The sequence below is a fragment of the Musa acuminata genome, chromosome BXJ3-8 (assembly GCF_036884655.1).
Source record: "Musa acuminata AAA Group cultivar baxijiao chromosome BXJ3-8, Cavendish_Baxijiao_AAA, whole genome shotgun sequence".
NCBI lineage: Eukaryota > Viridiplantae > Streptophyta > Magnoliopsida > Zingiberales > Musaceae > Musa > Musa acuminata.
This window is the reverse complement of record NC_088356.1, coordinates 4995001-5020725: the sequence shown is the minus strand read 5'-3', so window position 1 is coordinate 5020725 and position 25725 is coordinate 4995001. Positions and strand designations below refer to the sequence as shown.

Sequence of the window (25725 nt, the reverse complement as noted above, 5' to 3'; positions counted from 1 at the left end):
ATCGTTGAAACTTTAAATTCTGATAATATCAACAGCTAATTCCATCCAATAATTCCTAATCGAAATCTGATTAATTTTCATTCTATCATCTCAAATTTGATCGAAGAGAAACAGGATATCCCAAAAACAGTGTTCTGCATAAAAGCTACCTCACTCCTCGATTTTACCTGCGTTATTGCCTCACATAACGTAGAGTTTAAGTGGGACCCACAACGCGCTGACGATCACAAGAGAGGTGCCTTTGCGGGTACGACGACAGCGGGCATGAAAAGTATTTCTAAAATTAAAATACCTCGTCTAAGCGATGGCAAACAGGTCGTGTTGAGAGGAAATATTTGGTCATCGGTTTCTGGCTTTTCGTCCGCAGAAGGAATAGAGTGCCAAAAGAGACATCAAAGAGCGATCCACCAGTTCTCCTTATTGCCTCGGACGCGCCCTCAATTCTCGCTCCCCTCTCTCCTCATCCTCCTTTCGCAGTTTCGGGTAGCACCGGGAAGGCTCGCTCGAGCGTCAAGATGAACGAAAAGGCCTCCGTTTCCAAAGAACTCAATGAGAAACACAGGAAGGTCCGTTCTTTTCTTCGATTTCTCCATCGTTTCCGATCCTTTTGATGCTAAGCTTCGTTTTGTCCGGAAAAAAACGAAGAGAAGATTCGAGTTTCCGGTGCCCGTTCGTTGATTTCGTGAATCGGTGGACTGGGAACGCGGGAATGAGAGGATCTGTCGTTATGGATCGTTGTTTCTTATTGGCACGTGATCTTGTTAGGATACTGATTTTATTAGGGTTCTTGGTCGTAGATTGTTGGTTGCATATCGTGAAATTGGTTTGATAGTTTCTGCATTCGACGTCTGTTTCTGTGCCAATTGTTTCAATCGCATTCAATCAGACATTGAAAATGTGTGATTTTTCATCCAGTGACGGTTAGATCTAGGGTTTGGTTGGTTCTACCGAGCTCCTTGTGGAAAACTTTGTAGGTCAGTTGAAAAGGGCCTTAATAGAGGGAAAATCTGCAACTTATGCATCTTCTTAACCGCTGCCAAATCCATCATCTATATGAAAACGTGTCTTTTAACCACAACTTTTCTGTATGGTTTTCCTTTTCTAAGGTTCTTGGTACAGAGGACCAGCTTGAGATCTAGGTCACAATTTAATAATTTGGGATGCTTCTACACGTAAAAATAAGAATACCAATTAAAAGAAACTTATCTGTACAATTTTTTGGACCTCCATGAAGGCTAACTTGTAAAAGCTTACCCAATATCTTTGGCGATAGAAGATCGTAAGAAGTTAGAGAAACTTTGGAAGAATTGATGGAGAAGGATCTTGCATAGGTTTAACCTTGGACAAATTTGTGAATCTGTTAAATGGAGTCATTTTTTCCATCATTTTTCTAATTATCTAATATTGCTCATGTTGATTATTTTTTGTTGAAATTGGATTAAACTAATCTGATTCTTTTAAAATTAAATTAGTTTACTAAGTTTAGGAATAAATGAGATCAAATTGTATTCCCAATTTTTTAGCATCCTTTTATTTTAAACATGAAGCCCTTAGGATTCTGTAAATCTGAAGATCATTCAAGATTTATCCTTGTTAGATTAGTGCTTAAAATTTATAGGAACTGGAGAAGAAAAGTAATTGGAAAGGCTATTAACTGGATATATCAGGACCTTACCAGTATGAATAGAAGAAAAATCTCTGATTTGAAATGATGAGCAACTGCCAGCTTGTGGAGAACAACAGTTTCGAACATATGATGGCTTACAACTTGCTGTCTTTTACCCAGCACAATCACCTATCTAGGTACTATTGTGTCTCTCCATTTTTTACTAACAAATCTGCAGCCCTCCTCCCTACCTGATCTCCCTCTTTTATTTATAAACTTTACTAAGGTGAATATTGTATTCTAATCCTTGCTGACGACATCTTGTTGTCGCTATACGTGTCACTTTGCAATCCAGTTATTAATTTCTTTTCAAAAAATTCATCTTTGTTTAGATGTCGTCAAAAATCTTATAAGCATCAAATTTGGGTGGCCGTGTTTGGCCCTTCTACTATCTTTACCAAATTGGAACCCCACCAAAAATAAGTTGAGCTGATTGCTTCTTTTTCCAATTTGCTTCATCTTTTGACTTATATATAGAAAAGTCTGAATGTTTATATTCACAATGAGTTTGTCTGTCTAAGTGTGATATTTTTCTGGTCTACTTATTTTCAGATATTGGAGGGACTTCTCAAATTGCCAGAGAACAAGGAATGCGCTGATTGCAAGTCCAAGTAAGCATTTAAGCTGATATTGTTGTTCTCATTGGAGCTTGCTAGTTTGAATTTTATTGGCTTAGTGAACATTGTTGTCCATGCAACTGGACTTGGACACTGTGAATCTGAATTATGGCATACATGTATCTTTATTTGATTTCAGGCCAGATTATTTTATTCTCATTTCATTGAAGCATTAAAAACATGTCAACATTATTGTTTATTTGCAAGGGAACATCTGGCATTGTGTATTTAATACTGAACATAAGGCATGTGCTTATTCTTTTATCAAATCTAGGAAACACATTTAAATCTTGAGTACAACTTCTAATTTTCTGTTTCATTTTTAACATGTACTTAACTTTTTGTTATATCAGGAATTATTAACATTCAGTTCTTGAATACAATTTATAATTTTTCTCTCTTTCTAAGATAACCTTCCTGATTGGTGTAAAAGCACCAATCTAGATTATGTTGTATTGTTAATAGGTTTTAAGTCAAAGCCAACATGTTATATCCCAGATAGGTTGGAGAACTTTTGGATTTATTGTGTTGGGGTGTTCTTTGAGTATTGCCTACTTTATATTTTTTCGAGTCAGGATAGGTTTAAAATTTGGTCCCTTTATGTTGAGATATTCTCTGAATCTAATGCTTATTGTCTTTATGCAGAGGTCCACGATGGGCAAGCGTGAATCTGGGAATTTTTATATGCATGGCATGCTCTGGAATTCATAGAAGTTTGGGGGTACATATATCAAAGGTCAGTTATTATTTCTAATGTGATTAAATAAAAGTACAATTTTAAGGAAGGGATCATTCTTCAGAGATGTAACATGCAAAAACTTGCTGCAGTGATGGCATTTTGCAATGCACAAGTTTATGATGTAATTCTGAATAAATCATTTAGTCCCTATGTGAATCTTAATAGTCATTTAGTTCTGCCAACAATTTGTCATGGTGATAGCATGTGCTAGGTATGTCACTTGTGTTCAGCGACACAACAATCTGACACAAATACAACACAAAAATTTAATGGGCTTAGGTTTAAGCCTATTTGGGCTTTCATCGTACATGAGTTGGCACAATTATCCCAATTAATAAATGGATTGAGTTTGAGTTTAGAGAAGTGACATTATTGGATCGAATTAACCCGTGTAATTATTAAGTTAACCATGTTATATGTGTTAACATGTCATTTTAAAATTAGATATTAATTATGATATTATCTTTAGTCCTGTAGATAGGTTAAATTGTGTCGTTATTGGGCTGTTGTAAACTGTTATGTGGATCGGATCAGGTAACGAGAATTATTAATTGGGTTGGGTTTGAGTTGTAAGCTTTGTTCAAATATATACATTTTAACATGGTATATTTTATTATAACTAACAGGTTTTTACTCAAAATATGAGTATTTTTTTAATCTTTGTGGCTAGCCCTCCATATATTGTGTATATGATTTGGTGAATCAAATGATAACACCATTACTACTACTTGTTTGGGTTGCCAGCTTCAGTTGGTCAACCAATGAGTAGTATTTTAGAATCAACTCGAGGTTGAAAGTACAGCCTTTTAGTAAAATCTATAACTTTTGTTTTTGTTGATGATGGTTGTGAATGTCATGGTTGTGGTAATACTTGCTTTTTAGAAATGTCATGGTTATGGTGAAGTCAAAACCTCTTTCTGTCTGCTTGCTTCTGCAGATTGTCTTATTCTTCATCCCTCTGTTTTTCAGAAGGTATTTTTCCATCCCTCTCTTACTTGGGTAATGTTATTATAGGACCCACCCCTGAAATCTCTTTTATCAGCTAGTGTGTAGCCAGGTTTTGCCTGGTCATAAACTAGCCTTTTTGACCATTAAAAGAGCTTAAAGCCTCAAACATGATATGACTATCTAGCCTAGAATATCTCGGTTAAGCCCTTCAACACATCGATTAGAAGTCATTACAAAAGTGCCCAATCCAGCCTGATGTCAAATCTTTCTGGCTTGGTATAGCAATCCCTTAGTCAAAGGAATCCTCCATGATTATGGAGAATGCAAAAGAAGGGCCTCTGCATCTTTTTATATATGGATGCTCAATCCTAATGAGACTAGGCATTGAAAATGATTTTCCTGTCTCACCCCTAATCAACTTAGAAGATGCAGGGGCAAACCATTTTCTGTTATTATTTATTAATTTTCATCATTATGTTTTAGCAGCTTGCCTACTTGGTTAAAAAGGTATTATTTCTAGTCAAATTAAGTTGGTTAAAGGAGTATTATTTTAATTCTAATTAATGTCCTAGAGTCACAATATAGGTAAATATAAATTAATTTTTTTCTCATAGTTCTTATATATATGAGTAAGGATTGTAAGCCCATGTGCTCATACATGGATTGTTATATTTTCTTTTAACAAAATGAAGTTATTGTATCTAGTACTTCATATTTGGATGCTTTTTCTCCTTGTTAGAGGTGTCACCTTTGATAGATATCATGCCTGTTTAACTCAATTAACTCTGAAATTGTAGTGCTTTGGGATTATATGCTGCATGAAGATATTTTCTTGGGGTCTAGGGTAAATATAGCAGATATGAAATTTGCAACTTTACATGAAGTTCACTTTTCTATTTGATGATCTGATTTCTTAATGCTACATATAAATTAAAGAGGATATGATTTTTCTAATTTTTGTTATGATGTTTCAAATCATTTACATTAAACAAAAGAAAGCTTGAATATGATATGCTGATTTCATTTATTACCATGGTTACTTTTCTTATTTTGATTTAGCAATAATATAACATTATTTATGATGTGACTGCAAATTTTGTGCATGATCTAACTCTATGTTTTTTAATTGTTTACTTCTAATACAGGTAAGATCTGCAACATTAGACACGTGGCTCCCAGAGCAGGTTGCTTTTATCCAAAGTGAGCATCTTGGCCTTTTGTTTGTTAGTTTACACACCTTCTGTACTTTTGCTGCAATTGTTTCTACTAAAAAAGGAGAAAAAAAGGGTTTCTGTTTCTATGAAATTGTTTTAAGGCCTTTTGATATGGGTGGTTGTTGTAGGCATGGGAAATGAGAAGGCAAATAGCTACTGGGAAGCAGAACTTCCTCCAAATTATGACAGAGTTGGGATTGAAAATTTCATTCGTGCAAAGTATTGTTCTTTACATCTTCCTATTTACTTGATTTTTGTGTTTTCTTTCTTCATTCTCCATATATCTAAATTGTTGACCAAGGATACTTTTCTATGCAATGAACTAAAATTTCAGATATGAAGAAAAAAGATGGGTACCTTTGGATAAAAGGTTCAAATCGCCCTCGAAGTTTCAAGAAGAAAAGGCTTCTGAGTATAAGGAAAAATCCAGTGATACAGGTGGGGATGACGATACTAACAACGTGAAATCTTTAGAGAAGCAGGATAATGAACCACAAAGTACAAGGACAGATAATCTTGTGGTTCCTAAACTACCCAGCCCGGTAATTTTGTCTTTCCTTAATCTAGATTTATCATAGATATCTTGAATTGATCTTTCTATTTACTGTCTTCAGTAGTGAAGGTGGTCTGAAGCATCAATAATGTTTTAACTATTAAGTGAATAATATATTGTTCATACATGGACTGTGCTTTGGTATTTGATGTTAGGAAGCCATATATGCATTATCAAGGTCTAATGTTAAGTTCCTTGCTGCCAAAGTGATAATTTTGTTGATGTCTAATAAACATTGGTAGGTGATAAATATGTTGGTTTTAAAGTAATCATTAATCTCAAGCGAGTGGTGTTTTCTTAACTCTAGTTCTTGAAATGACTATTGTAGTTACAGATTATTTGTGAAGATCTGTTGTTGAGGCTTCAATTTTGTAAAAGATTTTGTTAGAGAAAATGTTTCTTTACAACCAACTAACGTTTGCTGTCTCAGCATAATCAATTGAGTTTATGAGATTCTCTTGTTTACATTATAAACCTGAATTCTCAATCAAAATTTTCATAAAGAAAATTGTTTATGAATTCAGTGATTCAGAATGCCAATAGAAAAGTTGAAAATATTCTGTGGAAACTAGGAGCTATGGTGTTTGAAGCAAGCAAAAAAGGATACTCTTGTTTTATTTTTGAAAATTGGTATACATAATCAACATCACTCGTTACATAGTTAATAGCCTTTATATTAATTGGTAAGCTTTTGTTTTCACAATAATTCTCCTAGCTGTATGGCCGTTGAGTTTGTAATGATAAATGATAGGCAATTTACCAATTTTCAAATTAGAACAATGTAATCTTGTACATTTGAGGGGAAAGTCACTATGTTCAGAGGTATCACATGGAGTCATATACTTATATAGTACGTTTATATAGAAGAAAAGGAGATTCTTTATAAATATTTTGCTTTTTTTCATGGTTTTTTAAATTTTCTTTTGCTTTTGTGTATGTTCCTATTCCCCCACCCCCCCCCTTTTTTTTTGGATAAGGGGAAGATGGGGGACGATGGTACAGTTCTACTGAGGTAGTTACTATGTTGGAAATCATAACTGTTGTGATTTGGTTTGTCTTACACCATTTGGGAATTGCATGTCTTGTTACATGTAGGAAGTCATGGTCTGTTTGACGTGATTTGTTGGTGAACTCGATAAACTAATTGAAACAAATTTGTGATGCCTTTGAGTTTTGATTGTGTTCTTTAATTTACTACATTGTGCTGTGTGTTCCTCCTTCCAGGATCAGTTCGTTTGCTTTATTTAGGTAGCAAGTAAGAAAGTTTATTATGTATATATTGTTCAAACAGTTGTGGATTAATGAATTACCAGGTATCCTCCATACAAAAAGTGGAAACAGGGAGAACCCTGGTAGGTTCACCAGAATCTGCAGAGGTAGCTCCTGCTATGGTTAATGCGAAAACGACACCACCAAAAGCTGATCCCACAGTTGATCTGTTTAACATGCTTTCTATGGATGGTACAAGTGAAAATGGAACAGAATCATCTTCTGTTAATGATAATTCATGGGCAGATTTTCAGTGTAAGTTATATTTAACTGTTGGGCAAAAATAGAAAAGAAGCCTATGTCTTTCTTTTTTCCCATTTGCTCGTGAATTTTGCATGTAATTAACATCCCTTTGTTAGTTGCTACTTGCTTATTGCTGTTTCAGTATTTTTGTCGCTTCCAGTCCTGCAGCTGACTCTAAACACCTCTGTTAATCAGTATTGGTGATATCACTTCATTATACTTGATCTCCAGCTGCAGAACTAACCAGTGCCTTGGAGACAAACAGCACCACAAAATCTGTTGAAAGCAAGAACGAAAATGCACTGGGAGTTGAGGAACTGTTTAAGGAATCCACGTCTTTGACGCAGCCTTCGACTGAAAAAAAGCCCCAGACAGATGTAAAAAATGATATCATGAGCCTCTTTGATAAGGTAATTTCTGCTGTTTTTTATGACAAAAGCTTGTGCAAAATATTAGATCAAAATTCTCAACAAACTCTACCTTTTCAGAATGTCATGTAGTTCTTATATCTTTGAATTTTTTGTGGAAATTTTTATGCTTCTGTTTATTGTGATATTCAATTTTGTGAATTATTCTCTATACTTTCCCTTAGCTTTCACTCGATAGTTATCTCGTTACTATATTCTATGTCATTTGCCAAGAGATTTTGTGAGAATTTACCTTCACAGACTTGGTCATCTGTAGGTTATTATTAGATCTGAAAATTTAATTTAAAAGTACTTAATTGCTTTAATTTGTGGAATGTGATGGTTTACAGTCCAATATGGCATCTCCATTTGCACTTCAACAACAGCTAGTGTACCTTCCCCAGCAGCAAGCTCTTCTTATGGCTGCTAGTAAATCCAACAATGCACCTGAAGAATTTTCTCCCAGAACTCATCACCGAAGTGTAAGTGATTCAAACACAATGAAAGGAAACATTGCACAGAGTTGGGTGAACTTCGGTTATCAGGTCCCAGGCAATGTGCCACTAGCTGGACACCTGTATTCCAACAACTCAATCCAGGTGATGAAGTTTAACAGGCTCAATAAGTGATTTTTCCAAAGACACAGATTTTGATTTGTTCCTCTTTTTTTGTGAAATAGCAGATGGGAAACGTTACGTACCTTCATCCATCTGGGAGCTATGGTCCTGTTGCAGCATCTGGGTATGCATCCCTCCTGCCAAAATTCTTTAACCTAAACCTTGTAATGATATTGAAACTAACCCTCAGAGAGGTTGAACAGTTGAGCATTCACAGTTTCAATAACAAGATGCCTTTATCCCAGCTATTCGGTGATAGTCACATGGGTCCTTGTGTATTGTTCATATCTGCTAGGGACCAAATATCAAAAAGTTCATGTAGCAAAGAGGGCATTGAGATGGATGATCAGTGTTACATGGAAAGATGGTAGCAATCAAGGACGGGAAAATACTTAAAGTTGCCTAAACATGTCTAAAGTAGTACTTTCGTTGTGATAATAGGATAACATTAACCAATCAGGATAAATGACACTAGGAGAGCATGAAGTGACCATTGGTCAATTCCTTGAAAGGTGAAGAAAATCAATGGCCTACAAGATTGTATGCGGACTAATAAACTTTGGTGATGGAATACAGCAAATACGATCTAATGCTTGACTTTGTTTTTTGTGGATGGAATCCTTCGTTATTGGTTTAGGCAAACATTTCTCTCCTCTTTCATGAAATGAGAGGGGCAAAAGAAGGGTTGATGACTTGTCATTAAGATGATTGAATAATCATAGGGAAATGATTTTCCTGCATTTACCACCTTGTCTTGTATTGTCTGGATGTGTGGCTTATAGAAACAATGCTTTAGGACAATTCATGTGTTCAACAGTTATTTTTGCTTGGACATAACTTCGTGTACTGACTTGTTCTAGTCCTCTTCGTTCAATGTTTTCTCCCGATGTGGGATAGGGTGGTTTAGTTTTAATTGTTTGCATTTACAGTCCAAAAATCATCATATTGCATGAGTTTATACTTTAAATCGTCCAAATCTTTTGTCATTGCATGCACTAGTCGTATTCATTCTCTTGAACTGACATCTGGTTGAAATAATTGGATGAGAAAAAAAATCATTTTCTCTCTAGCTCCTATTATATTGCTTAGAAAGGTTTACGGCTCTCCTTGAAAATAAAAGAATAAGGTAGAAGCTGTCTTGGTGCACAAACATTCTGTGTTCTCTTTTTCTATAAAGGAATCTTAATTTTTTGCGGAGGATAATTAAGATGAATAAAGAGGGCATGTGTTACTATGTCGATAGAAAAAAATATTCATACAAAGTATTTTTAATTAGAAATTTTCATTACATTAAATAACATGCGAGATGCTCAAACATGAACTCGAACTTTAGACTCATCATATATGCAATAATGCACTAATCACTAGAACATTTCAATAGAAACAAATAGTATTACTATTGGCGAATTGTATATTGCAAATAATGGTATTGAGAGGGTTTTTAATGTTTTTAATTTGTTATCTATGTTAACACTAGGATGAGGCTAGGGAACATCTTAGCAATGTTTTACATATTGAGGATACTTTTTGGGACATTTATAATAATTTCAAAAACATAATTGGGTCAAAACCATTTATGGAATATTTCTTGTATGTTTCTTAAATTTACGCTTAAAATATCTGGAAGGAGTATACCATGCTTAATAAATAACTATTATTAAATAAGAATCATGTAGGGACTTGTATGAAATTAACGAAAGTGTAGTTTTAGAGATTAATATGAAAAGCAAAAACTCTCTTTTTGTCATGACTATTTGTTCATTCTTTTTCATTTTCCATAACTTTTTATCTGATGGCGAACCTTGTGATCTGTTGATACTGGAATTATTGTCTTGAAGGCTGCATGCTCTTGGATCCTCAGCATCTGCTGATGGATTAGCTGCTGGTGGTGGAGTAAACAATCCTCATGCAACTTCTTCTCCATCTACTACCAACAGTCGCTCGCTCAATGAATATGATTTCTCATCATTGACTCAAGGAATGTTCTCAAAACGGTGAACGACAGAACGATCGTCACAGTTTGTTTTGGTTGTCTCCCTCACATTTCATCTTGGACATTTAAAGCGATAAGAAGTCGATATATAGGCGGCGCTGAGTTTCCTGCATTAAGTTTCCATTGTAGAACCACTTTGGTAGCTCTTTGATGTTTTCATGTCATCTGTAAAGATGCTGAGAAATATAATAAAGGTCACAGCCTGCTGAGGTTCAGTGCAGTGATACCAAATTCAGAGTCATGAACATTCTTGTTAGAGTTTATAATAGTTAATCTGAAGTGTGTTTTATTTTCCGTTTTGTGACTGAGGATACCTGAATTGCTGTTATGGACAATGTTTAAAAGACAGCCTATACTACCATCAGTATTTAAGGGTCCGGCTGACAATTGTGACTCACCCGGTTTGGTTGATCATTATCTGATTCGGTATGAACTGTACTACACCAAGTTGATCGAATGGTCAGCGGACTAGTATTGTTATTATTATTATTTATTTGTAATAGCTGTTACAGTTGTGTGTTTTTTTAATTTTTTTTTTCTATTTTCTTCGCTTTCTTGTTGCATCATGTTATTTTCTTGTTGCATATCGTTGCCACTGCTTCCTCATTCTCCGTGTTCTTTTTCATCATAATCTTTTTCTTTTCTCCTCTTTTCTTGTCATCTTTCTCTCACTTTCTCGATTGTTTTCTTGTTGCGTCACGTTACTTTCGCGTTGCCATCACTTCCTCATGCTGTGTTCTCTTTCGTCTTATTTTTTTTCTTTTCTCATTTTTTTTTTGTCATCGATCCATTCATTGGTGACATCGGATTAAGATTTTAAACCATGCAAAGATAAGAGGTGGATTCTAAACATTGATCTTAGCGAACAACCTGAAATTGATCAAAGAATGAGTGTGGCAAGAAAAAGAATGGCAACCAAAAACCTCCCTATAAATTTTGCGTTGCCATTGCTTCCTCATGCTGTGTTCTCTTTCGTCTTATTTTTTTTCTTTTCTCTTTTCATCGCTTCGTCTTCCTCATGCTGTGTTCTCTTTCGTCTTATTTTTTTTCTTTTTTCTTTTCATCGCTTCGTCATGCTGTGAGACAAGAGATGGATTCTAAACATTGATCTTAGCGAACAACCTGAAATTGATCAAAGAAATGAGTGTGGCAAGAAAAAGAATGGCAACCAAAAACCTCCCTATAAATTTTCTTCAAGTCAGTGTCCAGAACATCGACAACTTCACATGATCTTATTTTTCTCTTTTAATATATATTTTTAGATGGATAAATCAATATTAGGAAATCTCCTCATCTCCTGATATGGCATCCGAATGTTCTGCCCATTTTACCCGTGCACTCATCATCTAATCCCCATCAATTAGAGAAAGCATCTGCCGAAGCCAGAAGTTGACATCACTCGCATCAAGCAGAGAACCAACGGCACAAGAACAAAAATGCGCAACAATTAACACGAGCCATGTGCAGTTGGTTCCAACTCAAATTCAAAATCACAGTGGCGGTAGGAACACGGAGCTATCATCCAAGGCATGCTTGATTTCATTGTGTCATTATCAACGAGTCATATTACAAATCACAACAACATATAGTTACATATCTGTTCATTGTGTCATCATCATCTAAAGGTCGAGACGTCAAGGAAGACCACTGCGTGTATCATGTATCTGTTCATATCTACTCAAAAGGCCACACACTACTGTTCATTAAGCAACCATCTCAAATAGTTGACTCCATCATCAAGGACAGAAGCTCGACTCAGAGGAACCACCCTCTTGCGCTGTAGCATCTCTACGGACATGCATTTCCGTTTCCGTCCACCCCTTGGCCGAGAACGCAATCGCTCATCGGTTTCGATGAAGTCACCCTGCAGTAAAGAGTCCAAGAACATATCAGAAATCATGAACATTAAAGGTAGGTGATCAAATAGGAGTGTTTTGTTCCACAAATGAATCCTATGAATTAAAAAAAAAAATGAAGAAAAACTCATTGCATCGGTTGAGAACACATCCAGACGAGTTTTTATTTTCCCTACAGCATGAAGATTCTTTCTAGGGAAGAACACAAGAAAAATAAATCCTAAAGAATATTAGTACTAAGAAATTTGTGATCCTATTGGTCATGCAAACCCACATTAGACATCTTTTCAGCACTTTAAAACCCTTGACCAATCAAAGTGGAAGATTTAAGTGACTTACCTGAACATGATCGTGAACACAAGATTTCTCATGCTTGTCCCTCACGTGCTTATAGGGAAACTTCTTCCCACATCCCGAGAACTGACAGGTGAACGGCCTCAGTTTTTCATGTACGGCTCTTATGTGCTGTCTGAGATTTGATGCCTGAAACAAATCACAACATACTTTACAATCACGGAAAGCAAAAAAAACACCTGATTACCAATAGGAAATGCGTACATCAAATATCAGAGTATTGCATAAGCAAAAAAAATCAGCTTTTAATCAATCACACCATTATGAAAAATTGATACAGATGAATCTAACTGTCAAAAAACAGACTTTGTTAGATTTGTGTGTGGGCTCAGGATACACCACTTTGTTAGATTTGTGTGTGGGCTCAGGATACTCGTCGGATGTATCCCCAATTTCAGCATTGAGGAACTTTTACTATATCCAGAATACACAAGTATCTTGAACAGAGAAATGAAACCATGATCACTGTTCCATACATCTTACTACAGTACTGTTGATCAGTAATGCATAATGATAACCACCAGATGCAACAAAATCTTACTCTTTACAAGATGGGCTATATTATCTCAACACCAATGTCTAACCAAATTAAAACTGACACAATTAAATGGTAAACATGTAGATGAATGTATTGTATTATCAAGACTTCTACAATGAACTATTATTAGATCCAAAACTGGTATTTGAACTGCTTCGAAGAGAAGGATCATAGTGTAAGAGAAGCAAGTTAAAAACAAACAGAAGAGGATTACAGGTTTTCTATAACAGAAAATTTAAAACAGCAACATATTGCTTTTCTTACAGAGTAAAAAGTCACAAGCAAAATACTAAAAATGAACTACTGAAAAAAATGGCCACCTAAATAATTCTTCTATCAAGAATCATTTTTGAGTAATTTTATATAATAAATTTAGCCTCGCTATATCGGTATGCATCACCAATCTATAAGAAAGAAAATTCATGTACATTCTAGCATAATTTAACAACATAAACAGATATGTTCGGGTCTTACATTTGAAAATGTGCAATTGCAATCTTTGAAATTGCATTCGATCCTCTCAGTCTTCTCATTCAGCTCATGCTTGAGTTCGTGTCGCTTAAAGTTCCTCTTTAGTTGCTTAGTCCCACAGACCTCACACTCAGCATATTGGTGACAAGTCCTGACGTGAGCTTTAAGACATTCTGCATTTGTGAATGTTTTTGTACAGCTGGGTTCACAGCAAACAACTTCTGAACAATCCATTTTAACTGCAGAACATTAAGTGGTTTAGCTGACAGAGTAATAAAGGAAAACAAGTTTTTCATATGACCTAATTACAATGAGAAAATAGCATACTATATGACTCCTGTAAACAAATGTATATCGAGATAAATTAATAAAACCTTGAAACTGCAGAACTGACTGATATTGAAGTAATAAAACAAATTACAACTTATAATGCAATATAGAAAATTAACAAACAATGAAAATTTTAGCCATTTAATACAAACATTGTGTAGACTCAAACCCAAGCAATCACCTTAACAACAGGTTTATCATTTCCTAATGCGGAGAACTAAAAAAACTAGAATTGACTACAATGTAAATACTTCTCCATGCTTAGAAAATAGATAAAACACCTATAGCAGGGAAATTTACCATGTGCCTCTTCATGTTTCTTTAACTTTGAGGGATATTTGAATGTTCTCCCACATCCAGATTCACCGCAAACATATTGCTTTTGACCTTCACAAGGAGATTCATCTTCATGAATTTCTCTCATGTGCCTCTTCATGTTGGCCTTTATTCCAAATTTGCGATTGCAATTGTCAACAGGGCAAGCGAAAAGTTTTCCTTGGTGAGTCAATAAATGGCGAGTCAAATGATCCTTCCTTCTATAGCTAGCACGACAATCATCCACCGGGCAGGAAAAAGGTCTCTGTACCAAAATCATCAGAAAGTATGCAAAACTAGAATCAGCCCAAGCCAAGACAATCAGTACTGGGACTACCAATAGGAAAGAAAAATGAAAAATGAAGGGCCATCAGCTAACAATGAATTGTAAGTTGTAATAAGAGAAAAGAAAAAGACTTCCTATTCTTTATAAAAAGGTACAAAAATAATGAACTTTAACATGTAGGCAACTTTTATCATTTTGACTTTCAAATAGCATTGCTCTTATTGTAGCACAAATTAATTATTAGCAGGAAATATGAAACAACCAAATCAGAGCTAAGGAACAAATGCATGTTAGCAGAAAATATTTATGCAACTGTGTGATAGTTGATTCCAGGAAACAAAATAAAGGGTTTAAACAACAAACAAAATTCTCCCATATTTGGATGCCTTGATAAAAAAACATGAGAAAGCAGGCTGACAGATCATCCTTACAAGATCCCAACCATCACATTTCTCAAAACCATGGCCATTTGAGAACCTTCCCATCAATTTGGGGATCATCTTACTGGCATCGTAAGACCATACAAGCAACTTCAGAAAAAAAACACATTGTAACTTGTAACAGTTATATACTAAACATCAAATTCAAATAGATATAACAGTTAAAGACAGACCTCATAGAAATTGCGTGATTGAGGCTTTCTTGATGGAGCTTCACAGGAGGTTCCCCCTTCCTGATACTGGTCCATTCAAGATAAGTAGTGTAGCCTCTTCGCATTTTGGAGTTCGTTGCATGGGATCCAATGCTTCACGCAATATATCCATAATCCAGTATTCAAACAGGACCAAATTTTTATGCCTGCAAAACCATTTTACTTTAGAAAAGTCTGTACACAAACCTACCAAACAAATAACATTACCTGCCCTGTTTTAAAATTGTTACAAATAGTAAGCACACAATACATTGAGGTCAAATTTATTGTTACCTTAATCTGATCAAAGTGCTTTCTAAAACAGAATTACAGCAGTCTGAAATATAAATTGCAGAAAATGGTTAAATAAGTACTCAACTCATGCATATATTTGTTTACCACAAGAATCCACCGAAAAGCAGTAGAGTGAAAGAGAAACAGGCATAAGTAAACAAAATATGTTTTTGGTAAATAATGAGTGAAAGCATCTCAACAAAGAAAATGTATACAAGTTAGATGATCTAAGACAAAAGAAAAAATGCATTTCAATTCAGGAAACTGTAGCACCTCAACAGAATGGCTCTGCATATGCTGCTTCAGATGAGCTGGTTTGCGAAAACTTGCACCACACTCCTTGCAAGTATATCGCTTCATTCTGTCCACTTTGTTTATGCCTTCAACTTCATCAGATTGTGCATCTTCCAGTTCAAACTAAAGAAGTTTCAAGGCAGAAAGGAACGGATAACAAATGAGACCCTTAACAATAACAAGTAATGGCAAATTTACTTATTTTACTGCAATTAATCAATTTTAAGATGTGACGTAAATAGGCAATAAATTTTCCAAAGTTCAAAAACGAAGCATATACCCTTCAATCAAATGATCCAGAAATCACATAACCAAATCCCTTCAATCAAAATTCTCAATAACAAAATGGCAAAAACAGCATAAAAAAGGTGTATGGACAAATACCTTATGGTTGGCAAGCATGTGCGCCCGTATAAGATTCTTCTTAGACCTACAAATTCCACAATATTGACAATAGTAGCGCCTGATGTCCCTTTTAGGGGGCTTTTTAATCGCATCTGCTCCTTCGTTATTATTCGTCATCTCATCACCCGACGAACACGATCCAGCAGAGACCATCTACAAAATCAGAAGGTAAATTTAGTATAAGCACATATAAACATCAGCCACTAGTAGGTAGAACATAATTTCATAAGACAATTATGCAGACAACACAATATGGAACATGCAAGAAACAATAAATGGCACTAAATCCACTAAAAACAAGACATTTAGCACTTCAAACACCTAATCAACAAAACGAAAGAGACTAACAACCAGATCTACCTAGTTTATATAAACCTAAATGACAAGAAAAATATACTACGGCTGCAGCTCAAAGACATGTCACAGAAAGCAACAAACACTACAAGAAAATGGATCTAAGCATGGCATATAACACCACGAATGACCTCGAATCAATCAAATAAGAACAAAAAGAGAGCCGAAGTAGGAAAACAAAATCGGCACATCTACGGCGTACCTTCCCCGAGAAGGCTAACGTCAAGAAGGCAAAGCCGTTTAACCGCCAGCAACGGTGGTGACCGCAGTAGAGCGGGAGGAGCGAAGCCTTGCGAGCTGCACAGACAGATCTAGGGTTTGCGGGAGCTTGTCAATATATAGAATGTAAGCGGATCCCGACTTCATCGGACCCAAAATGAACACCCGGATCCTTTTTAGTAGGATCGGGTCAGGTTCCAAAAGGTCCGTTTTGTTGCTCCGAATCCGAGATTTAGATGCATTCGCGGACTCATCAACAAAAACCACCACTGTTGGAAGAAGGCGATTGGGTTCTCCTCTTCGTCTCTCCGGTCGAATTCGGTTCAAGAAATTTCTTGATGGGTTCGATGGGTTCCTCTTACCCTGAACCGGTCCGGCCCATTGCCGCCCATAACAGCCGACATCCTGTTGTTGTTGATGCCAGCCGTTGGATCATAAATTTAGGGGTTGATGTAAGAATATAGCGATAGGCGTCATAACACTAGGGTTAGGGTTTTCGTTCAATCTATAAATTGGGATGTCGGCCACCACTTGCAATTGCGATTGAGGGCGAGAGGAGCGGAGGGGAGAGACCATGTTTGCGGATTTTATGTAGTTCTTTATCTCGGTCTTGTGATTTTTGTTTCTTCGTCGTCTCTTAAAACGTTGGTTATCGCTTCGATTTTGAAAGGGTTTTTGGATTCGCCATTGGGTTTTGGTATTGGAATGCTGAGATGCACGGTGCACCCCGGGCCTCTCTGAGGAGGCCTGTGACGATGGAGGCCCCAGTGCCCGTGCGAGATCAGTCGCCGTTCGGCGTTGCAGTTCTGTTGATTGATTCCGATGACTGATCTGTGTCAAAGAAACGGCTAAATTTGATGCTTTTTTCTAATTACACTCTGCAGTTTGATCTGCTTCGTAAGTTTTCTTGATCGAGAAGTTGTTGCTTTGTTCTGAGAAATCTTTCAAGAATTGCTTCTTCAATTTCGTCTATTTAGCTTTTTTGAATTTGAGATGCGGTTGACTATGATGACATATCCACGTTATGGAGGTGTAGATGGTTCCAAGTTCCTGCTTTGCAGGGAGAACCTACTTGGAGCTGCTACATTCAGATGACATTGCTGGATTTGCCTGAGCCATTGCTTCCAAAACTCATTCCTCTATTGATGGATTCTTAGTATTCATCTGTATTTAAATTTCAGTCGAATTCTAGATCTTTGTAAAAGAAATCGAACAGGTCTAATTGGTATGTTTTATCTCCTTTCTCGATCGATGTTGTTCTCGTCATCTTCAAACTGGATTTGTCTGCAAACTGGATTTGTCTGCAAACTGGATTTGTTGTGGAATCAATCCTTGCATGCAGGGGGAACCTACTTGGGAAACAGCAATTCAACTTGCATAATTGAATTGTTCTCTTTGTGCATTGAAGTGTTCATATAGGGACATAATTTAGCATATAGATCCTTGCATCATTGGATCTTGTTATCTGTGATGATGCCCTTAAACTGGAGTTGTAGTAATTGCAATTCAAAGTGATAGTTTTATGTCGATCTATTGATGCAAATGTTCATTTTAATGGAAATCATCTATCTTGTTCAACATTTTCTTCCTTTTAGTGATCTTCAATCAACATACACGAGTTTAACTATCCTCCATCTGCTGATGAAATATGGTAATGGAGGCTGAAGAACTCGGAAATGTTTGTGTTGCCATCAGCTTCTTCTCCTGATCTATGAGTTTGGAGTTAAATAACAACACGACATTTATACATACTTCAGGATTTTTGTTTTATTTTGCATATTTCCTTAAATTTCGCATTTATTACATTCCAAAACAAATTCATCAATCTCTCGTGTATTAAGAGGTTACTTGATCCTTATAGTTTTTGAAATTATATTAAAATATTTATAATTACGAAAATAAAATATTTACTTTTATAACGTATTAATTTTTATTTTTAATTATATGAAATTATTTTTTTAATTCTGTATAAAAATCTTAATATTTTATTTTCGTAAATATAGAGATCTTAATATATATTTTTAAAAAATATAAAAATCGTAATATTAAAGATAATTAATTATAAAAATAATCTATAATTAGTTTATTAAGAAATAAAAATTAATTATCATTAATTTTTGGTAATGACGTTAACGAAGAAAAAGATTAGATTTAACACAGAATCATATAATTTTCATATTGAAACAAATTTCTCACCCAAATCACACCGGAAAATTCAATTCCTGCTGATTGAATCTGTCCCACACAATATGATCATCTGAATCGGATCAGATCGGTCAAACACATCAAATCAGCAATATGAAAGATACATGAAACCAGATTCAACCATTGCATGTACGGAAACAAAGTGATAAGAGACTTGTCGAGTAAACGAGATGTTAACTCTTACTGAAGCTCGAACGTAGTAGATACAAAGGTGTGTCTTCCACAATTTGATCTTTTGAGTTAGCCCTGTTGTTTCTTGGATTGTTCTGCAATGCCTAAAACACGGGACTTTTTTTGAGTTAGCTTTCTGATGGCTTCGGTTATTGGAACAATTAGGGGGGTGAACTCACCTGGATGGGAGGAAGACAGACCTCCCTGGTTGCCGTGGAAGCGTACATCACCGAGGGCGGAGGTGGAGGAGGTGTCGGCGCGGAGAGGGTTAGGTCTCTTGCGGCCCCTGGAGGTGGCGTCGTCCGACGTCATGTAGCTCGGTTGGGACGAGGAACAGGCGACATCTTCCTGTGATCCATTCGTGGATTATTCGTCCTTTTCAATACTCCTCTTTTAAAAGTTTCGTGTTTGGGGATCAAAAATTCGGTTTTTTTAACATTTTGTGACTAATTTGGAAGGTAATTCATGAAATTTTGTTGCAACGAATCGACAGATGAAGATCGCAATTAGAAATTTGACGAAAAGGGTGCTTAAATTGTTTTAGGGTAATGGAACGGAGAGAAGATGACAGATTTACCTGCGAAAGGGGGAGATTGACATTCACCCGCGTCCGCTTCAAGAAGCCACCGCCACGCTCCCTCCGACCCGCCTCCTGCTCCTCCTCGCTGCTCGACGAGCTCGACACCGGGGGCGGCGTCATCGACCATGGCACCACCTGGTTCTCCCCTTCCTCATCGACGCCATCGTCCTCCGGTTCCTCTGCTTCCTCGTCTTCGTCCTCGTCCGCCTCTTCTCCTCCCATTTCCCCCTCATCCTCCTCCGCCACGCCAACGCCACCTGGTCCTCCGTCTGCACCCCCATCCTTCCTGCCCTCGGTCGCGCACCGTCCGCAGGTGGAGGCGGCGTAGCCCGGCCTGGCGCCCTCCGCCCGCCACGGCGTGGGCGACTGGCAGCTCTGGCAGAGCAGGCACCTGGAGTGGCGCGCGACCAGAAAGTTGGCGCCGTGCACCTTGGCATCGCACTCCCAGCACAGGCTCGCTTGGTCCGACTCGCAGTGCATCCTCGCCGGCCGATCGCACAGCTCGCACTGCTTCACCCCCATTCCTCCCCTTCTCGATCGATCGATCTCTCGATCCTGCCGTCACCTTCACTTCTCTTCCTCCTCTTCGATTTCTTATCCTAGGAAATTAGCAAGAAACAGCGACCCGTTCATTTTCGTCTCACCTGCGCTGAACTTTTACGGCCGTTCTCTGGGAATCTCTCCACGCCTTAATTGTTTATTTCATTTCAGGTAGTATTGCCAAAGTAGGCAAAGTGGAGGAAACGATAAGGACGAGAAATCTGATGGCCATTACGAAAAGAGATCATAACTTCTCTTTTGTCTCGAGGTCCCTTAGCTGGGCGGTAACCGGACTCGGTACAGGGCTACTATTGTCATTTCGCACTTCCTCGGTCCACGCACGAATCCCGGGTCAAGGACGTGGCGCTCAGAAGGGTGGGCGAGATTCCCTGCTTCCGACGTGGCCCCTCTTCCGCCACCAGCCTTCTCACCGGGCCACGTGAGTTCCATATGCGCGACAGCCTGGCCCGCCTCGTCGGCCTGTCGGGCCCACCTACCGCCTCCAATCATATTTTTTTTGGTTTTAATGAACTCATTCAAAAAATCAAATCACGGAACTCGAGACGGAGAAAAAAAAAGGCCGATATAAAATACGAATTCCTCGTGGTGCGGAAGCGACCACGACGCCGGGCTACGCGATCTCTTACGTGGCAAGCGGTGCCACGTACTCCAGACTCTTCTCCGTTCCTTCCCGAGGATAAGACGTGCTCCTCCGGTGCGCGCACCGCGGGAACTCCAACCCGCGTGATTTCTTCGAACGAGTGGTGGGTGGTCCAGGGACGGGGGACGAGCGGCGTCGAGGGGGCAACCGGCATTTCTCTAGCCACGATGCCGATCCTGTCGCACGCTGGGTCCGTGGTCTTCGCTCGGCCTGGTCGTCGGATCACGATCCGACGGCGGTGGGCGCCGGATAGAAGGTTGCGGTGGCTGGTGACCTCGGCATGGGCGATGAAAAAAGATGTGGCCCGAGGAGGCTACGGATCAGAGGGGAGAGGACGACGATGGTGCCGTTGGGGATGGGATGCTGTGATCATCACGTGGGCATGGGGCGGATGGAATGTAGAGAGACGGGTGGGACAGGGATAGGCATGCTTGGCCTTGAGGGGGGATGTCCTTGGACATCCATCTTTGAACCTGGACTAGGAAGAATACCTGGCTGCCGATGGCTCAGAATAAGGATGAGTATGATGGGCGTAAAAATGGTACGTCTTCTGCTGCTGGTTCGTCCGCATCTCAACTAGTTGTAATCTGATCCACCATGACTCAGAACATGCTGCCTAATTACAATGAGCATGAGAAAACTATTTCTGTAAGCAAATCATGTAGTAGTTTACATCTACCTGTGTCTGCTAATCCTGTGTGTCGTAGGGTTGTGATGGTGTTGCCTCTACTGTCAAGTATTAGGGAGTGGAATGCAAAGATTAAGAGACATAGAAAGAAGTAACAAACATCACAAACACGATTCCCCTGTTAAGAAAGAGATCCATGTCGCAGGACTTGCTAAAGGTCAGGGATGATGAAGACTGATGTTATCATGGTTCTGTTGTTGGGTTCTGATTTGGTTTTGGGGACTTGGGGTTAATCTTTTGGTGCATATGGTTGTCTTATACATGAACACAATCAAATTCTGGGAGTCTTGCGTTTATTTATCCTACTTTTGATCATGATATCATCTTTTGATACTCTAAAAAGGAGAACATAAATGAGATAGGTAACATTCTGGATGAGGTCAAAGCAAACAGAAACTTTTGATGGCATCTCAAAGAACACACAAGGATCAAAATGCAAATACTAAGATCGAATCTCTTGTTGTTCAAACAATCACCATTTCATTTTAGGTTGCACACCAAGATTGATGATCCCAAGTTTTGACTTCTATCAGCTGTTCATTTGTCACTTCGGTAGGCTTCCTGAATCAAATTTCCATTGAGTCAATTTACTTCTCATGGTTTAAAGCAAACTCCAGCTGCAGAGTCAAAGACGGAAGTTGCAATTCTCTTCCTGAGTTCCTGTTGCAGAGTCAATTTACTTGTTGTTGGCGTTCTGAGCTAAATTGTTCTCATCATGAAGACAATGGCAGGTCTTCACTTCCTGGAAGCCTCTGCTTTCTTGTTTCCGATCTTTCTACATTCATTCAAATGATCGATCAGGTCAGAACCTTCTTGGTTGGTCAATGCCAGCAATCAAGTGGGGCATGCCTGGATCAGTATGTTGGACTAATCCCTTGCTCTGCTATGAGAAGAGTCCAATAAGGCTGCTATGATCAAAGTGAGGACATGGTGCAGGGGTCATTTTGCTTGTCATGCACTCTTCTTGCACTGTCTTCTTGTGACAATCTGTGGTTTGATGTTCTGAGACCAGTCTAACAGTTTGGATTCTTCTTTAGCATTTGTGAACAAAACAGGGCAAGTTAGCACCCACCAACTACAATTTGATCACTGCTTAAATTATGGAGTTCAAAATCTGCAAGCAGTTTCAAGTCCCTTCATAGAGAGGAAAGAAAGCAAAAAGAAGAAATCCTAGCTATCTACTTGCAAGAATCTCAAATGCATAAAGGTTCACAAAAAGAAGCTGCAGACTGATGGTGAGGCTACTACCGTACGTTGCAATCTTCTTGTTATCATCTCTATCTCTTCTACTGCTTGGTGCTTCAGATGACAGGCTCACTCCCGGGGAATTCATCTCCCTGAATGAGACTTTGGTCTCCGATGCTGGAGAATTTGTGTTCGGCTTCTTCTCTCCTACAAATTCCACTGGTGATTTCTATGCTGGGGTGTGGTACAACATCCCTCAGAGGACGGTCATATGGGTTGCCAACAGAGAGCAGCCGATCAATGATTCCTCTGCGACTCTTCGAATCTCTGATGACAGCAACCTCGTCATCATGGACTCAGAAGGAGGCATCTTCTGGTCATCAAATTTATCAGGCTTTGACACACCAGGCAATGACACAGCAGCAGTGCTGCTCAACTCAGGAAGTCTGGTTCTTAGAGCAAACAGTCATAATATATTGTGGCAGAGCTTTGATCATCCTACGGACACCTTCGTTCCAGGTATGAAGATCCAGTACAATTTCGGCAAACACTCAGCCAGGTACATTACATCTTGGAAGGACGCAAATGACCCCTCACCAGGGAATTTCTCCCTTGGCATTGGTTCCAGCACTGCTGCCCAGCTCCTGATTTGGTCGGGGACAAAGCCCTACTGGAGAAGCCAAGTGTGGATTGGGAAAATGTTCACTGGATTACGAGCAATCAACACCACCGCTGTGGCATACTTAACAGTGCTAGAAGATGATGATGAGATCGGCATCACATTAAGTGTCTCAGATGCATCATTGTATATTAGATACACATTAAACAATTTAGGACAGATTGAGTTACTGATTTGGGATAATAGTTCCAAGAATTGGACAAAGTATTCATCTGTGCCAAATGACAAGTGCGAAACATATGGCTGGTGCGGTCAATTCGCGTATTGTGATAGTACTGAATCAGTGCCAGCATGCAAATGTATGGAAGGATTTAAGCCCAAGGTTCAGAGTGACTGGGAGAATGGGAACTTCTCAGCTGGTTGCACCAGAAAGAAGGCATTGAGGTGTGGTGATGGTGATGGATTTCTGAGAGTTGAAGGCATGAAATTGCCAGACCATGTTGTGTTTCTTAGGAACAGAAACATCGGAGACTGCAGAACTGCATGCCTAACCAATTGTTCCTGTACAGCTTATGCTTATTCTGATGTGACAACGGGAAACGAAACGTTCTCAGGGTGCTTGATTTGGGTGGGAGAGTTGATAGATACTGAGATGGTAAGCAGTGGTGGGGAGGATCTCTATTTGCGCCTAATGGATATTAGTTTAGGTATGCATTTTATCTCTTTCCCTTTGGATATTATTGTTTCAATGCAACACTGGTTGTAGTATGTGGTAGTCTTGTTGAGGATGTGGAGCATGAATACATATTGATCACTGCAGGAAACTGAGCTTTCCACTGACATATAGCTATTCTTTCTGCTATCTACAATAGAATTTTTTTTCCTTTGAGACGATCACATTGTTCCTGTAATGAACCTGGACACTGCATCGTCCTGGCTGACCTACAGTCATAATAAGACATGCTGCACCATCTTGAATTCTTAGGAGCTTTCACTCGACAATGCTTATCGGACTTTGTTTCAGAATATGCATCTGAAGTTATTTCTGTAAACAGGAACAGCAGGAAGCAAGACGAAGACTAGGAGGATAGTAATTATAGTATCTCTTTCTGCGATTATCGTTTCTTTGGCCTGCATCTTTATCTTATGGAAGTTCAGTGAGGGTTTAGGTAAGTTGTATCCCTACAAATTTTAGGAACCAAATTGATCAGCTATGAGAATTTAATTGACTCAATTGCCTAACCAGGTGTATTCAAGGATCGAAAGAAAGGAAATCTACTAAGTGATCTGAGCTCAGGGACAGACTTTGCAAACAACATCTCTGGCTCGAACGAATTCATAGAAAGGCAGCCTCATCAAGGTCCAGAACTTCCGCTAATTGGTTTTGAGAACATACTCTTTGCCACAAACAATTTCTCCGATTCAAATAAGCTGGGACAAGGAGGTTTTGGCATAGTTTACAAGGTAAGTATTAAAACTGAATTTATCGTAATGTTGAATTCTTGATAATGTTGACCTCATTTTTTCTTGTGGTATATAGAACTTCACTACAAATATTCCTTTGTCACCAACCTCAGACCCTCATCCTATATATCCTGTTACATGATTCAATTGTTCAGTATTTTTTAAGGAAATTTAATTTTATCATGATTCAACGGATTGGGTCATTATTGTGGAAGAAATTAGTATATAATATACCCATAGTCTCCTTTAGTGCTAAGTTCTCTTGTTATGTGTCAAATTTTTCTGAAGCATCTGTTTTTCGTTTTTTCCAAAATAAAGTGCGTGTTTTTCTTGTCTAAAAAAGAACTTGCTGCTGTCATCCCTTTTATATTTGTTCATTAAGACTATGTATCCATCACCATAATTGTATGTGCCACCAAAATTCACAAAGTTGGGTGCCCAAAATTGACCTTAATTTTTCATGATTATTAGTGTTTCTGACATTGCCTTATTTGTCAATGATTTGTTAATTTTACAATTAGCATTATTCATTTTATTAATATGTTACTTTATATAGTGTATAAGAAAGAAAAGGAAAAGGTCATGACCTTCCTTGTGAGCAGATGGATTCCTCGATGTCTATTAGATATAATATGACAAAGGATATCAATGATGACAATGAAGTTGATTTAAGAAAAAAAAAATTCTAATTTCAGGGAAACCTACCAGGAGGACAAGAGATTGCTGTTAAAAGACTCTTGAGAGGATCTAGGCAAGGTTTGGAGGAGTTCAAAAATGAGGTCATTTTGATTGCGAAGTTACAGCACAGGAACTTAGTCAAGCTTCTTGCTTGCTGTATCCATGGGGAAGAGAAGCTACTGGTCTATGAGTACATGCCCAACAAAAGTTTGGATTTCTTCCTCTTTGGTTCGTTATAGTCCTTCACTTTCTTGTAATCATTGAGAAATCCAGATTTAGCTATAACTGATGCATCTTAAGACTAGAACATGAAGATTCATT

The 25725-nt window shown here is 38.1% G+C and overlaps 4 protein-coding genes, 1 long non-coding RNA gene and 3 other non-coding genes across 12 annotated transcripts in view; 6 read left to right on the top strand and 2 right to left on the bottom strand.

Annotated features, from left to right (window-relative positions):
- Nucleotides 1-327: 327 nt before the first annotated feature.
- On the top strand, nt 328-10560 carry LOC135645416 (ADP-ribosylation factor GTPase-activating protein AGD5-like). 2 transcript variants are annotated; one of them, XM_065163759.1, is made up of 11 exons: nt 328-566; nt 2219-2277; nt 2929-3019; nt 5116-5170; nt 5313-5403; nt 5519-5726; nt 7051-7261; nt 7481-7659; nt 8007-8255; nt 8336-8397; nt 10112-10560. In XM_065163759.1, exons 1-11 carry the CDS (start codon nt 516-518, stop codon nt 10269-10271), a joined length of 1416 nt encoding a protein of 471 aa, XP_065019831.1. In that variant the 5' UTR covers nt 328-515; the 3' UTR covers nt 10272-10560. The 2 variants fall into 2 exon arrangements, with proteins under 2 accessions (XP_065019831.1, XP_065019832.1); XM_065163760.1 differs by having other exon boundaries at nt 329-566; nt 8339-8397.
- A 1222-nt stretch (nt 10561-11782) lies between these two features.
- Nucleotides 11783-16752, bottom strand: LOC135645417 (transcription factor IIIA-like). Of its 2 annotated transcripts, XM_065163761.1 has the most exons (7): nt 16597-16752; nt 16020-16193; nt 15615-15758; nt 14116-14395; nt 13489-13724; nt 12462-12605; nt 11783-12130 (listed from the first exon to the last, which is right to left on the bottom strand). In XM_065163761.1, exons 2-7 carry the CDS (start codon nt 16191-16193, stop codon nt 11960-11962), a joined length of 1149 nt encoding a protein of 382 aa, XP_065019833.1. In that variant the 5' UTR covers nt 16597-16752; the 3' UTR covers nt 11783-11959. The 2 variants fall into 2 exon arrangements, with proteins under 2 accessions (XP_065019833.1, XP_065019834.1); XM_065163762.1 differs by lacking the exons at nt 16020-16193; nt 16597-16752 and adding an exon at nt 15030-15214 and having other exon boundaries at nt 15615-15753.
- A 574-nt stretch (nt 16753-17326) lies between these two features.
- On the top strand, nt 17327-17469 carry LOC135647831 (small nucleolar RNA snoR134). The gene has a single exon (XR_010500527.1). It is a non-coding gene; the product is annotated as a small nucleolar RNA snoR134 (small nucleolar RNA).
- A 145-nt stretch (nt 17470-17614) lies between these two features.
- On the top strand, nt 17615-17730 carry LOC135647815 (small nucleolar RNA Z278). Its single transcript, XR_010500510.1, has one exon. It is a non-coding gene; the product is annotated as a small nucleolar RNA Z278 (small nucleolar RNA).
- Nucleotides 17731-18253: 523 nt separating this feature from the next.
- Nucleotides 18254-18357, top strand: LOC135647828 (small nucleolar RNA snoR97). The gene has a single exon (XR_010500523.1). It is a non-coding gene; the product is annotated as a small nucleolar RNA snoR97 (small nucleolar RNA).
- Nucleotides 18358-18763: 406 nt separating this feature from the next.
- LOC135646216 (zinc finger protein CONSTANS-LIKE 2-like) lies at nt 18764-20340 on the bottom strand. The gene is made up of 3 exons (XM_065165535.1): nt 19567-20340; nt 19169-19337; nt 18764-19093 (listed from the first exon to the last, which is right to left on the bottom strand). Exons 1-3 carry the CDS (start codon nt 20089-20091, stop codon nt 19059-19061), a joined length of 729 nt encoding a protein of 242 aa, XP_065021607.1. The 5' UTR covers nt 20092-20340; the 3' UTR covers nt 18764-19058.
- Nucleotides 18893-19460, top strand: LOC135646217 (uncharacterized). Its single transcript, XR_010499001.1, has 2 exons — nt 18893-19029; nt 19155-19460. It is a non-coding gene; the product is annotated as an uncharacterized LOC135646217 (long non-coding RNA).
- A 378-nt stretch (nt 20341-20718) lies between the features above and the next one.
- The window catches only part of LOC135585564 (G-type lectin S-receptor-like serine/threonine-protein kinase At1g11300), a 6093-nt gene continuing 1086 nt past the window's right edge, over nt 20719-25725 (top strand). Inside the window, exons 1-5 of one of the 3 annotated variants that reach the window (XM_065165532.1) lie at nt 20719-21311; nt 22496-23969; nt 24318-24431; nt 24509-24726; nt 25422-25632. In XM_065165532.1, coding sequence (XP_065021604.1) covers nt 22691-23969; nt 24318-24431; nt 24509-24726; nt 25422-25632 — 1822 coding nt within the window. In that variant the 5' untranslated portion in view covers nt 20719-21311; nt 22496-22690. Of the gene's footprint in view, nt 23970-24317; nt 24432-24508; nt 24727-25421; nt 25633-25725 lie in introns of all 3 variants that reach the window. The other 2 variants (XM_065165530.1, XM_065165529.1) reach the window with 2 other exon arrangements.

Bases quoted from the DNA above. Each gene is read 5' to 3' on its own strand.
- LOC135645416 (XM_065163759.1), top strand. From the start codon at position 516: ATGAACGAAAAGGCCTCCGTTTCCAAAGAACTCAATGAGAAACACAGG. The intron at 2,278-2,928 runs GTAAGCATTTAA...GTCTTTATGCAG, and splicing joins TGCGCTGATTGCAAGTCCAA to AGGTCCACGATGGGCAAGCG. The intron at 7,262-7,480 runs GTAAGTTATATT...CTTGATCTCCAG, and splicing joins TTCATGGGCAGATTTTCAGT to CTGCAGAACTAACCAGTGCC.
- LOC135645417 (XM_065163761.1), bottom strand. From the start codon at position 16,193: ATGGTCTCTGCTGGATCGTGTTCGTCGGGTGATGAGATGACGAATAAT. The intron at 15,759-16,019 runs GTATTTGTCCAT...AAACTTCTTTAG, and splicing joins ACATGCTTGCCAACCATAAG to TTTGAACTGGAAGATGCACA. The intron at 12,131-12,461 runs GTAAGTCACTTA...TCTTTACTGCAG, and splicing joins GTGTTCACGATCATGTTCAG to GGTGACTTCATCGAAACCGA.
- LOC135646216 (XM_065165535.1), bottom strand. From the start codon at position 20,091: ATGGGGGTGAAGCAGTGCGAGCTGTGCGATCGGCCGGCGAGGATGCAC. The intron at 19,338-19,566 runs GTAAATCTGTCA...AATGGATCACAG, and splicing joins TCAATCTCCCCCTTTCGCAG to GAAGATGTCGCCTGTTCCTC. The intron at 19,094-19,168 runs GTGAGTTCACCC...CCCGTGTTTTAG, and splicing joins TCTGTCTTCCTCCCATCCAG to GCATTGCAGAACAATCCAAG.